The sequence below is a fragment of the Eptatretus burgeri genome, chromosome 4 (assembly GCF_056783735.1).
Source record: "Eptatretus burgeri isolate ZD-2024b chromosome 4, Ebu_testis_v1, whole genome shotgun sequence".
Lineage (NCBI taxonomy): Eukaryota > Metazoa > Chordata > Myxini > Myxiniformes > Myxinidae > Eptatretus > Eptatretus burgeri.
Genome location: NC_140964.1, coordinates 38,023,613 through 38,037,144, shown reverse-complemented (window position 1 = coordinate 38,037,144; position 13,532 = coordinate 38,023,613). Strand labels below are relative to the sequence as shown.

At 40.3% G+C, this 13,532-nt stretch overlaps 1 protein-coding gene across 5 annotated transcripts in view; it reads left to right on the top strand.

Annotated features, from left to right (window-relative positions):
- Window positions 1–11,063, top strand: part of AIDA (axin interactor, dorsalization associated) — a 35,641-nt gene extending 24,578 nt beyond the window's left edge. For 3 of the 5 annotated variants that reach the window (XM_085877481.1, XM_085877485.1, XM_085877483.1), the window contains 9 exons: window positions 1,714–1,783; window positions 3,366–3,419; window positions 3,539–3,596; window positions 3,713–3,776; window positions 8,351–8,478; window positions 8,571–8,741; window positions 9,023–9,145; window positions 9,260–9,377; window positions 10,253–11,063. In XM_085877481.1, the coding sequence (XP_085733607.1) occupies window positions 1,714–1,783; window positions 3,366–3,419; window positions 3,539–3,596; window positions 3,713–3,776; window positions 8,351–8,478; window positions 8,571–8,741; window positions 9,023–9,145; window positions 9,260–9,377; window positions 10,253–10,349 (883 nt within the window). In that variant the 3' untranslated portion in view covers window positions 10,350–11,063. The remainder of the gene's footprint in view (window positions 1–1,713; window positions 1,784–3,365; window positions 3,420–3,538; window positions 3,597–3,712; window positions 3,777–8,350; window positions 8,479–8,570; window positions 8,742–9,022; window positions 9,146–9,259; window positions 9,378–10,252) is intronic. The other 2 variants (XM_085877484.1, XM_085877482.1) reach the window with 2 other exon arrangements.
- Window positions 11,064–13,532: the final 2,469 nt, after the last annotated feature.

The window sequence follows — 13,532 nt, the reverse complement described above, 5'->3', positions numbered from 1 at the left end:
TTGCAGCAACCTTTTGTCTGCATTCATTAATGCGCTACACTCTTTACAGAGCGTTGGTGCTGTCGAAGCAGTTTCTTGGCCCGGGTTATGTTGGGTGGTTTGCCATTGCCCTCCCGGCAATCGTTAAAGGCAATTTGACATTTGTTCAGGGTGCTGGGGATAACTCGCTTTCTCTTCACGAAGGACATCATGGGATCTTTAACTTCCACCAACTAATGCTGGTAGATACAGGATGCTAAATTTAACGTTCATCTGAGGGGCGGCACACACAATGACGAATCACCTTTCCTGTGAAACACTAGGATGACAGTTTATAGCTGTGTCAGGAATCCAACCCAGGCTGGACAGCTGGGACAAATGCCCATACCCCTAAATTATCCTGCCATCCCACATTTATATTTTTCCTAAAATAGCTTTCAATAGTTATTGCAGAATGTTATTGTTTTAATCAGTTTTTGTGCCCCCGATGACGAAGTCGTTGGTGGCATTATGGTTTTGGGTTGTCTGTCCGTCCATCCATGCTAATTTTCTGTTTTCTCTGCAACTGCTCATCTGATCGACACAAAATTTTCACCGTAGGAGTGACTACTCCTTTAGAATGTTTTAATGATAATTATGACGTCATAGGTCACGTGGTGTGACAACCATGTTGGAAAAAGGAAATCTCTGGTCCTCTGTATCTCTGAAACTGCTCCATGGAAAAAATTGAAACTTGGCCCACATGAAGTACTCCCTATGGGAAATAAGTGTGATTTTTTTTTTTTTGATGTCGTAGGTGGCAACATTACGATGTCATGATTGCATATGTTGAACACTTTCTCCGATCAGTATGAAAATTGAGGGTCATCTTGGGCTGAATTGTATGGGGGGAAAAAACTTGATGTCATCGGTCATGTGGTTCAGCAGTAATATTGTTTTTAATATAAAAACCTTCAAAAATCTTCTTCTCCAAAACGGAACAGATTGAGGTGAAACTTTACAGGTATGCTCGCCTATCCATGAGGAACAAAAAGGTTCTCTACTTATGATGTCATTGGACACATGGTTTGGCAGCTATGATTTTTTTGAAGAATAAACCTTTAAAAATGGTCTTCTCCAGAACGGCTTAACAGATCGAGAGGAAACTTCGCCCACATATTCCCCAAGCATTGGGGATACCAGGGTGTTCACAAATAAATGATAGGTCACATGGTCTGGCAGCCATATTCGATTCAACGAAAATCTTAAAAAAATTCTCTTGAACTGCTTCATCAATTGACATGAAACTTCACAATTATTATCCAGTTGTCATGGGGAATATGTGTTTTAAATTTCAACCTGATTCGAGGCATGGTCTGACAGCCAGAATTATTTAATATTTTGAATCTGGGTTCAAGGATTTAAATCAAACTTGGCACAAGTATGTATAATGATTTAATAATGTGTACGGAGGCATATCTGGCAATGTCATGACATCAAGGAGTGCCCTTCTAATTTTAATCTTAAAAAATAAAACTAAAATATTTTGAACAAACCCCATAAAAGTTTTCTTTAACAGACTGCACTATAACAAAGCGATTACAATAAAATACAGTATGGTACTTTTGAATTTATCTCACAAAAATTGGGATCCTTGATAAAAGTTATTGATTATTATTGACCATTGCATGATTATCCATAAATGTACATCTGAATCAAAGGGTTTGGTCGTGATATCTCTTATGTGCCTTTTAGTCTGGCCATGCAACTGATTAAGGAAGCACAGTCTGCTGCTGGCACCTCTGTCTTCACAGAAGAACAGAAGGCAAGTGAAGCGGCACTCATTCCACAATCTTGACATTTAATTATTTGTTTTAAAAACGTTTGCAAATCTCAGCATTGTCTGAACCTCTCTTGCACCGTTGCCATGACTGTGCTGGGAGAAAGGCCAACCTTTCTTTGTTTGCTAGATAGGTAGTGCTAATTAGTATAGCAACCGGATCTCCCTGAGAACTGGAATGTGTGCTGCACATTTCCCAGGATGCTTCGGCACTAGAATTGGCTGTTGTATAGGAAACAGCCTCGTGCACCAAAAATAATGGCATTTATAACATACGTATCTGGGATTCTCATCAGGACAAATGAATTTTCTTTGTTTCTTTATGATGCATTCCCATGGCATACCTTTTAGCTTCAAGCCCCAAGTCCGATCATTATTGTTGATTTGCAATACTCTTGACAGAACGTCAGTGCTGTCGAAGCAGTCTCTTGGGTAGGGTTATGCTGGGTTGTTTGCCATTGCCTTCTCAGCAGTGGTTTGGGCAGGATTTGGTCATGGTGCCAGTGATGGCTCGCCGGTTCTTTATTAGTGAAGGACACTGCAGGATCTTTAAAACCATAATCTTTTCCACCCTCGTTAACCTACCCTCACCCCATTCCCTCCTCCTTCCAAATTTTAAGTTTTTCCTCCTGAGAGTTTCCTTCTGTATCCATCTTGTTCACCACATGCATCCTATCCTGCCCCCCCCCTTCCTCCCCACACCCAATGTTTGTCTAAGTCTCACTCTGTGTTGGCCTTCAACTCTGCTGTTGGTGTTCCCCCTCTCTCTACTTTTCCTTTTGTCATGTTGTGTCCTGATCCATTCAGTGTATTCGTGCTAGCTCTTCCACGAGCCTCGACAATGTATACAAAATGAAACCTCCAAAATAAACGTGGCGGAAATAGCACCACATTTGCCATATATTCCCATGTACATCATCTTCCTTATTACAAATCACAAATCATTACAGTATCACGTATCACAAAGCCAGGATTACAAATCATCTTCCTTGTCTTATTTTTATTTATATATTTATATGCAGCCTGTGACTGCTTGGCCGCATCATTTTTCTGGTAGTACAGCTGTACCGCTGATGCAAGGCCCCCATGACTAATTAGTTGTTACTCATTTTGCCGACTTCTGAAGGATGACAGGCTGAGTTAACCCCACGTGGTGTTAATTCAACAGTAAAAAAAAAAACATGGGCTTGAACTCAAGATCCTTAGGTCTTAAGCCAGCCACCTTTGCCATTGAGCCAACACCATGGGCTTCCTTATCTTATGATATGGAGTACATGTTGTGATCAATACAATTTCTTTCAAAAATGATAAAAATTATAAAGTGCATTTCCAAGACTGTGCTGCAGAAAATTGCCCACCGAAGGTTGCCCGCTAGTAATTTAAATTAATTATATTTCCAGGAATTACAATTGGTTAGAAGATGGCAAGTAAAAGTTAAAAAAGAAAAATCTGTAAATGTTTCTTGACTATTTGTCTGGAAAAGTTTTATATGTTAACTGTTTATTAAAGGTCACAATTAAGTTAATGTCACGTATGATTTGTAATGTTTGTGTCCGAATGTGTGTAGATAACCCTGGGGAAAACCGCCGCTTGCCTCAAACTGAGGAGCAAGGCTCTACAGGTTTGTTAGGCAAGTTTGTGATGACGTAATGAATCATGAGGCATTTGACAGCTTTGAAAATGCTACATCTAAATGATTATAAGAATTTCTCTCCCCCTTTCCTGTCTGATTACTTTTAGTCAACGGATAATTCTGAGGAGCCTTTCACTTTGGAAGACTTGAGAAAGATTGAACCAGGTGCATTCTGCTGTCCAGGAATGTTTAATTTAATTTTCATTGTTGTCATTGTGATACTATATTTCAGTTTGGCAATATATTTAACATTATTCACCCGTTTCAACATTCTCTTTCAGTTATAAAGAATATTCTCACTTACGACAAAGAGTTCCCTTTCGACGTGCAGCCTCTGCTGCAAAGGTAAACCATGATGGCCGTAACCTTTAGATGGATCTCTGCTGTGATGTCTATTTCCCCAATCTAAAACAGGTTGTGTTAATTTGTAGTGAGCGACTGATGGGAGGGAGATTGATGAGATTCATGAATGAGGAATTTAATGTTTTGAAGTTTAAAGTATGCAGTTTGGATTTTGAAATCTGCTTGGGCAGCTTTCCCACATTGTGGCCAAGTTGTTTGTGTGCCAAGACAGACCTCCTTTTTATATCTGGCGGCTGACTAGGGTGTGGTTTATGTAAGGGCAGCTGTGTTTGCAATGACTGCTTCCTGTTCTTAGTGTCCCCACTTTTTCGAGCATTGCATGGTCATGTGCTGCTGTGGTACAAGTTCGACCTACATTTGATTATCAAACCAAGATATTCTAGTTTTTTATTTTTTATTAATTGATTAATAATAAATTAATTAATCATAAATTCGACCAATTTCATGAAATTTGTCGAATTTGTTTTTCACTTGGAAGCTGTGGGTTACGATATGTAAATAAAGGTGGGAAAAAGTCTGATTTAATGCAATTTAATTCCAGGCTGTAAAGGCAACAAATAGTGAAAATTTTGAAAGGGGGTGTAGACTTTATATAGGCACTGTACATGTATACATATATATGTTGTACTACATAGAAAACTGAAATTTTGCATACTGCTGCAACTTGAAGCAAATATCCCAGGAAAACAAATATATCCACGAATACAAGTTGGCCGGTGCAGCTTTGGTCTGCTCACTGCTTGTCACATGACCCAAGACAATGGGGCTTGCAATTGAAATGATTGCTCAGCAATGCTAACACAAGCCTCTTCCAACTCTTATCTTATAACTTTTGCCATATTTACATTAAAAATTACTATAGCTGTAAACTTAAATAAAGAACTCTTTCTAATCACGAATTCATTATTTACTTGAGTTATTTAGCTGTTTGCAGAATGCAAGCACAATGGGCTTTAAAAACAGTCGAAGGAGACCAGACTTTATATATTAGAAATGAAGCAATTACAAGTGATTCCAATGTCTACATCTCTGATCTACGATGTGCTTAAGTATTGATATGTTTTAAATATTGCTGCTTACTAAGCAATCATAGTAATTAGCTATTTTTTTATTGACCAAGTAAGCCTTGTAATGATAGCACACTTTAAATATTGCATATTTAATTATATTGCATTCTGGGTCACATGACTTGCTAATTTTTTGGTAATTTGTGATTAAGTTAATTATGAATATACAACATTTCTAGTGTGTCTTTTGGCTTGCATCTCATTGTAATCTCGTGCTCTTGAATATAAATCTTTCACAATCCACTTCAACAAATATAAAGCTTATGTTTGCAATGTCTGCATGTAGGATGTACCCAAGTAGTTGCTTGCAGTATGCAAGCATGCCCACTGGTATACTATATACTGTACTACACTCAAAAAAGTATAGAATATGGGACCATCAACTCTTTGTTGTAACAGCTACTTATGATGAGATGGAAGTTTTACTTCATGGGGATGGAAGTTTTGGAACTGCCTTCTTTATTCACATACCCCTGAATTTCCTTCTCATGATGGCTCCATCACAGCAGTTACTCAGTCACCACCATGAAAATGTGTGTGGTCATCACTGTCACATACCTTATTATTAGTGGTTGACTAATAATAAGGTATGGGAAGGACAGAGATATGATGTTCCTCGGTTGTGTCGTGAAGGTACTAGAGAGGATTCTTGATGGGAGGATAAGGAATAGTATAGAAAGGAAGATATGCGGAGATCAACAAGGCTTTAGAAAGAGTATGAGGATGATGGATGGGATGTTCACGCTGAGGTGGCTGGTGGAGAAGAGGTTGGAGGTACAAGGTGAAATGGCATTGGGACTTGTGGATTTTGTGACTGCTTATGACACTGTGCCGAGAGAGATACTGATTGTGACATTGAGATGGCTGGGAGTGCCGGAAGCAGGAGTTTGGTTTGGCGAAGGTATGTATGAGGGAATGAAGGGAGGAGTTTTGGTTGGTCTGAGGATGCTGGTGGAGTTCAGCGTGAACATTGAGTTGAGGCAAGGAAGCTTTCTCAGCCCACTCATGTTTATCATGGTGATGGAGCTGGTAAGCAGGAGGGTAAACATGAGGGGTATTCTCGGGAAGGTGTTGTAAGTGGATGAAATGGTTGTTGTAGTGGAGAGTAAGCGGGAGATGCAGGAGGTACTGGGGGGAGGAGACATTCTGGAAATGTGGATTGAAGATGAGTATGGAGAAGACTAAGGTAATGTGGATCGGGCAGCAGAGAAAGGAAATTAATTTCAGGTTAGAGGGGAAGGAGATCAGGCAAGGAAATAGGTTTGAGTATCTGGGGGAGGGGGAACACTAACCGGGGATGGTAGGTTAGAAGCAGACATGTGGAGGAGGATTCAGATGGGTGTGAATACATGGGGAAAGGTGGAGGGAATGATGGTAGAGAGAAATAAATCAAGGGAATTCAAAGGAAAAGTTTTGTTGTCTTGTATAACGGCTGCCTACCTTCATGATCTCGAGATGGTAGCATGGACAGAGAGACAACAGAGGTTTCAGGTCTGTGAGCACAACTGGGTCAGGAGCATTGCAGGAATGAAGAGGGTAGATAGAAGAAGGATGGATGAACTGAGGGAGAAGATTGGTAAGAAGCCAGCTGAAGTAGGCTCGAGTCCTAAATACTTGGTGTGGATGGGAGAAGTGAGAATGGCAAAGAAAGCAAGATAGGTGGAAAAGATAATTGAATGTTGGCAACGGAGATGGGAAAGTGTACATAAATAAATAATGGTTCCTGAAAGCAAAAACTACCCTGTACTCTTCTTTCCTCTAATTTATTTCTTTTTTTTAATAATTACCAAAATTCGGAAATAAAATCGTGTGCTCAATGACCTTTGCCTCCGATCCCACAATCATTTTTGATGCCTCATGCCCAGATACTATTGCACACTTGCCGAATATGAAAGAAATACATCCATCCAGTTATATTTGAGAATGGGTTCCAGATGGATGGATGGACAGCACACAAAGTATAAACCCCCTCAACCGGCTTACGCTCGGTTCGGGGTTAAAAAAATATTTAATTCACTTACCGGTTGAAGACTGCACAACCTATCGTCAGCTTTAAGTTTCCATCTCATGATCCATGAAGATTCTGCTCGGCAGTTCTTGTGGTGATAGTTCACTTATAGTGGTACTCACTAGGGTATTCTGGGATCTTGATCCAGGGATAATAAAGGATACATATCCAAGTCAGAATGTTGTGTGATTTGAAGAGTGGTCTGAAACTTGAAGGTTGGGGTTCCCAGCATGATGCTGCTCTTTTGGATCCTGAAAGTACAGATTGTGGGACTGGGAGGAGGTGTTGAAGCAGAGTAGGTGGGTTGCTGTGTTGCATGGTGTCGAAGGTAGAATTTGCAGCCACATGTCAGTGAGATGGAATTGATGATAATTTCAGATAATGGTAAACCGAATAAGCGAGCAGCCATGTCCTGGAAGGAATGCAGCTTCTCAGCATAGTTTCGGATGTTCCCACATCGAAACAAGCGGTGAGTATTCCACCACGCTCCTGTCGTGAGGCTTATATATGTAGATGGTGGAGATGTCTTGAGTGTTCTACATCTCTCTTGACAATTGCAGCCATGGTATTTCTGGTCAACAGTGACACCTATAAGATGTTGAGACTTCCCAAATGAAGAACAAAGTTTTTATACTCTACCTTCTGTTGTTGAATATTTGCTCGACCAAGGGTTGGCTTGTTTAATGTTCCCATTTGTACATGTCATGCCACTGGTATCTCAGGTTCAAATCCTATTTACGATATTGACTCATTCATTGCCTGTTAGCGTTTTTCATTGTCCGACAGCTCTTGCATGAGCCTGACGCTGTAAATCTTTTTTTTAAATCAAGTTGTGATCTTGATGTACCATACTCTTTACTGAGCATTGGTGCTTCCGAAGCAGTTTCTTGCCAAGGGTTATATTTGGTGGTTTGTCACTGCATTCTTTGCCCATGTTATCTTTTAAATGCTGAGCATCAAGCAAGGAAGCAGCACATAACATTTTTAAAGTCTTTGGTATGACTCGGTCGGGGTTCGAACTTCGAGCCACCGACTTCCCAAGCTCATTGGGAGATGCTCTAACGATTACGCCACCGAATCTGGTAAAATCAAGCTAACGACTTTCTTGTTATGTACAGTGGAGATGAGATCTCGGTGAATTTTCCCATTGTGAGGGCTCTGTACTTGGCAGAACGTCAAAATTTTCTGAAAAGATGATGCCAATTACAGCTGGTAAACAGCTGTGGCCATGCGTTGCAGAAAGCAAAACATTTGACTTAATGTTTCCTTTCCTTTTTGGCAATTAAAATTACTATCACACTAGTGGGATGGAGAAAAGCTGTACAATCAACAACCATGACCTTGCTTGTTGAACTGTGGCCTGAAAGATTAAGGTGAGGCCATTGCCAAAAAACTAGTTAATTGTTAAAAGCAGGCAATTCTTTCCTTATTGTTAACTGTTAAGGAGAGTTTCACCTCCTACCATCTTTCCTTGTGAATAGGAAACTCCTCGTTCCAGGAGAGGAGCAGAGCCTTGATGGCGTGGAATGTGAGCTGGGGATGGAAGACGGGATGGTGGCAGGATCTGCTGTTGATACAAGTATGCACCTGTCCTCTGTGCATTGCTCTGGTTCGTACGCAATCGCCACTCATCGTGATGAAATGTCTAATAAACCTTGAGGTGATGATTAAACATATGCTTGAAGATGTCTGCACTTGCAGATCATAAGCCAAGAAACCAGTCGATGAAGCCTTGCTTGGGTTTCGCAGGTTCGTTGCTTCCTCGGCTGCCCTCAGAGCCAGGCTTGACCACACTCAGCTTTCGGATAGACAAGATCGGGTTGAAGGACGCTGTGCAGTGCATCGATCCATACATTACAGTGAGCGTCAAAGGTGCCTGCGGCCCTTCTTTGGGGTGTGCTACGATTTCCATTTGTCTGATCTTCAGTTTACATGCTCGCCTTCTGTTGTCCTTTCATTCAAGCATTCATTTCATAGTCTTGAATATAAAATAATTCAGCATTTTTTGGAAGAAAAATATTTCTGAACTTAATAGGGATAATTTTTAATGCTCTTACTATTGAAGTTAATGTACAGAAATCCTTCTGAAAAAACTGTGGTTGGACGATGATCCACCGAATGTGAAGCATCCTTGTCATGTGGTCTTTCTGCAGACCCAAATGGAGTAGACCTCACGCACGTGCAAGACACACCTGTTGCATCACTTCAAGAAGACATGTTTGTGCATTTTGGCATTGAAGTCGAGATCCAGAAACCAATAGAAAAGCTTCCAAAAGGTACAAGCGTAACCAAGTATTCTGATCACCAACATTTGGCTCTGCAGATATGGAAAAATTGCTTTAGTTCCTTACTTTATGTTGTTCTGCCTTTGGGAATTTGCTGCTTCATAGGCACTGCTATTTTTTTTGAGTTTAAACACTACAAGCCCAAGAAGCGAATCACCAGCACCAAGTGCTTTGCCTTCATGGAGATGGATGAGATCAAATCCGGCTCTGTCGTCATTGAGCTGTGAGTACAAATATATAGACACTCTTTACAGCCATTTACCAAAACGAGATCGGAGGTGCATTCAAGATCGTTGCATTTTACACAACTCAGTTGCAACCAATCAAGATTGCGTTATAGAGTTGCTCAGTTTTACACTTGCGTATCCTAACTGTGGATGTGTAACAGTTACACATTCCATGTGTAACTTGAGTTACGTGACTCAGTTGCAAATGCATAATCTTGTACAAGTCAACTTTATGGTTTCCTTCAACACAATGCACATCACTGACTTCCTTGTGGCTGCCACGTTGCTTAAAATTGAGTCGTGCAACTCGCCGTTCAAAGTCCCCCATCATACTGCAGCTTTACTCAATTCAATTATGTACGATCTTGAACACGCCTCAGGCTTGCAAGTACGAAGTCGGAAATCCGTGCTGGACAAATATTTACCTCTACCACCTAAGGTGGATGGAGGTTATGATTTCACTCCTGTCTATCTGGTCGTCTGTCTGAGCATGATATTTCAAAAAGTTATGGACGGATTCGGACGAAATGTGGTGGATGAGTTGGGTGTGTGATGAGGACGAATTGATTCGATTTTGATGAACATCCAGATACGAGAATCTTTAATTACTTAAGTGATTCTGGAGTGATAACTCTCATCATTGAGAGATGGGGTCACAAACAATATATAGCACAGTATTTCAAAAAGTTGTAGATGGATTATGACAACACTTGAGGATTAGTTGGGTCAATAAGCTGATGAGATTTTGGTTAAGGTCTCTGCAGATCTGGCCTATCAGTGTGTCTAGAAAACAAAACAAAAACTGTTCAGCCTGGTGGAGATTCGTGCTGGAGGAAGTGCCATTCTGGTTAACACTGTTTCATCCCCCTAGGTATAAAAAACCAACCGACTTCAAGCGGCGAAAACTCTCTCTGCTGACGAAAAAGCCTTTGTTCCTTCATATCTACCAAACACTGCACAAGGAATAACTGGTTTCCATCGCTCACGGATTACGGACCCCTTCAACATACATTTACAATAGCTTTGTGTGCCTTGATTAATGGCAGTCGAACATGGTGAATATTTTGACTGAAAGCAAAAATGTCCCAAGAATGTTTACTCCCAGTGACCCCTGAATATTTTGGAAACGTGATTGAAACACAGCGAGCTGAAATGTATTTCAAAGTACCACAAACATTGCATGCCGGTGTAACATTGTTTAAAAAAAAGAAAGAAAAAAAAAAGATTTTGAAAAAATAAGTTTTTTTTTTGAAATACCATAACCTTTTAAGTTAATAGCTATCAGAACAACGTGTTGACATTTTCAAAACGATTACTGTGCTGCCCCACCACATCCTTTCTAAATACAATTTCATAACTTTGCTTTTGTGCATCGCAGTCAGTGTGAACCATGCAACCGTAGGCCAGAAAGGGTTAAAATCGGTTATTAAATGACAGTTTGAATACACTTTGAAAAGCAGTTTGAGTCGATGGTTAGATGGAGGAGCTGTGCCATGGACATGTCTATCAGGTAAAGTGTTTATCGCTTAATATATTATCATATAAAGTGGTGCATGATTAAATGAAATGGAAGACCAAGAAGGAACCCGAAGAAGTCAAGAGCAAAGATGGAGTCATCAGGAGGAGCCTGGATTTCAGCCGCTACCATCCAGGCGTAGCCAAGTGAGCCTTACAGAAAAATTTCTGCAAAAATTCACTTCTTCTTAGAGAGATGGATAAAGAGAGAAATAGAGTAGAATAGATGAAAGAGGAGAAAAAGTAAGAATTAGAATGAATAAAGAGAATTATGAGAAAAGTATGAAAGGAACAAAGAGGTCGGGATGAACCCGAATAGTACTTTAATTATTATTTTAAAAAGAAGTAATAATTGAATAAGTTTGAATAAGGATATTGCATTGCTGTGTTGACTGACTCTCTAGACACAACTTTGAGGATGTGGGTCCATTGATGTTGAGTAATCTACTGATGTGGACCTGCGACAGGGGTTGTGGATCCATTGTTTGGAGAGGTTCTGGGTTGAAAGGATTTAAACCTCGATGAAAAACGATGCCCAACTGATGATCCAGGCAGTTGGGAAATCCATCAGTTGATTATAAGTTAAGGTTATAACTTCAAATAAAATAACTTTTTAAGTACTTAGCAGTACATAATATATCCATGTTTGTGTGTTTATATCTGTGCGTTTGTATGTATATGTATGTGTGCGGTGTATATATGTGTGTCATGTCTGGCCTCCTCCTTGGGACTGTGTGCAGTAATAGGTCTTCAGTCTGATGATGACAATGAGTGCTATTGCTAAAGCTCCATTCTAACTCAAAAAATAATTTTGAAATTCCATTAAAAATTGCCATGTAATGTCCTTCAAAGACTGCGCAATTTTCCTGTTTGCAATCGTGGATAGTGATCGAGATGAGGCACATGCCGATGATGCATAACACCGTCACGCAACCTTCCACCAACTACTTAACTATATCCACCCGGAGGATGGGACAAAATGCAAAGCAAAGCACAGTATTTGCAGAATGAAATGAGATGTGAAGGAACGTGCACTCGGTTGCTGAAACTACACCTCTGGAGGTATGTGCGAGTGGCAATAAAGGCTCGGGCAAGCATACGAGCTGCAACTAGAAAAAAACCCTGAAGTGCCCTGAAAGACCATAACGGACACTCTTGATTGTAAACAAATGTTATTCTTACAACCTATTCTATGAACACAATCAAATTGATGACATATATTGGTGTCTAGTAGCAGGTCCTTTGGCATTATATCGTGCTTGAACCCATGAAGGCATCCAATCCATATTCTCTATCTAGATTTTACCAAATGGGAAGTAGATTTTGTTGCAGCTCTTGAGTATTACTTGGTAGAGATGGACTATTCCTCAGCTCCCTGAGGATGTTCCCAGACATGATTGATGATGTTCATGCCGGCACTCTGTAGTGCCCAGGGAAGAAGCTACAACCTACCCCATCTCTTCCAGACAGGTGTTTTTGGATGTATTGCACGTGACACCATCTTCCTGCCGTAAATATATTCTAAACTGCAAAATGTCTTGGTGTTACACAGACCCGAGTCAACAACCACACTCGAAGCAAGCAAGCAATGCAAGCTGCAGTCAAAGGATTGTTACACGGTTTATGGCAGTAATTTGGAATTTGTACACGGTGCCGGTGATCATTCGCCTACGCTTCATGAAAGACACCGCTAGATCTATAACATTTAGCAACCACAAATGATGGCAGATGAATCCTCCGGCTTAATATTCATATGATTTAGAGTGCACGCACTGATGCCTCACCCTGTATGTGAAACACCAGGATGAGTCTATAGCTGGGTCAAGATTCGAACCCAAGGCGAGACACCTCGACGCTATCTTGCCACCCCCCTTTTTCCTATTTAGTGGATACATTGAAATTATTAAGTATTTTACAAAACAGGACAACAGTTTTTATTTTTTAACTTCAGATGGAGCAAATAATGAGGTTCAAAAAAATTAAAAATTGGACCTCCCTGCTTATAATTATTTTGGCCTTACAAGGGGAAACATGGATTTTAAAAACTGTTTGCTCCATCCGACCGACCGATCTGTCCATGTACTTTTGTGTACGCGATATTTCAAAAACCGTTTAACTTTTTTTTTTTCAGATTGCAGATATCAATTCCTCATGACATTTCAACCTGATTAAGTCATAGCTGTGATTAGCCGAATTTTGTTGACATGGCAACTGTCTCTGTAACTTGGCTTGTATACATATTATTTCAAAAACCGTTCAAGATTTAGCTTTCATTTGACACAGATCTATTCCTCATACCACCCAAAAGACGGGGGAACATGGAGTATCAGCTCCTTGTTTAATTTTTAAATGGTGATCGAAAGCTCATGGACACAAAGATAAATGCAGGACAGAGACATTGGGAGATATGATTGTACTTGTACAAGCATTGCAAGGACATTAAACAACGAACAAATGAACATGGAAAAAATGGGAACCCATCATCACGAGCCCTGGGGTTAAGTGGGAATATCAAATGGGATCAGCAAAGGGTGGACACCTTGTAAGGTTACAGGGAAACACATGACTGGGTGGGCGTACGGGAAGTAACCATACAATTTATTTTGCACGTGTACCCTTCAATCCAACTGGAATGT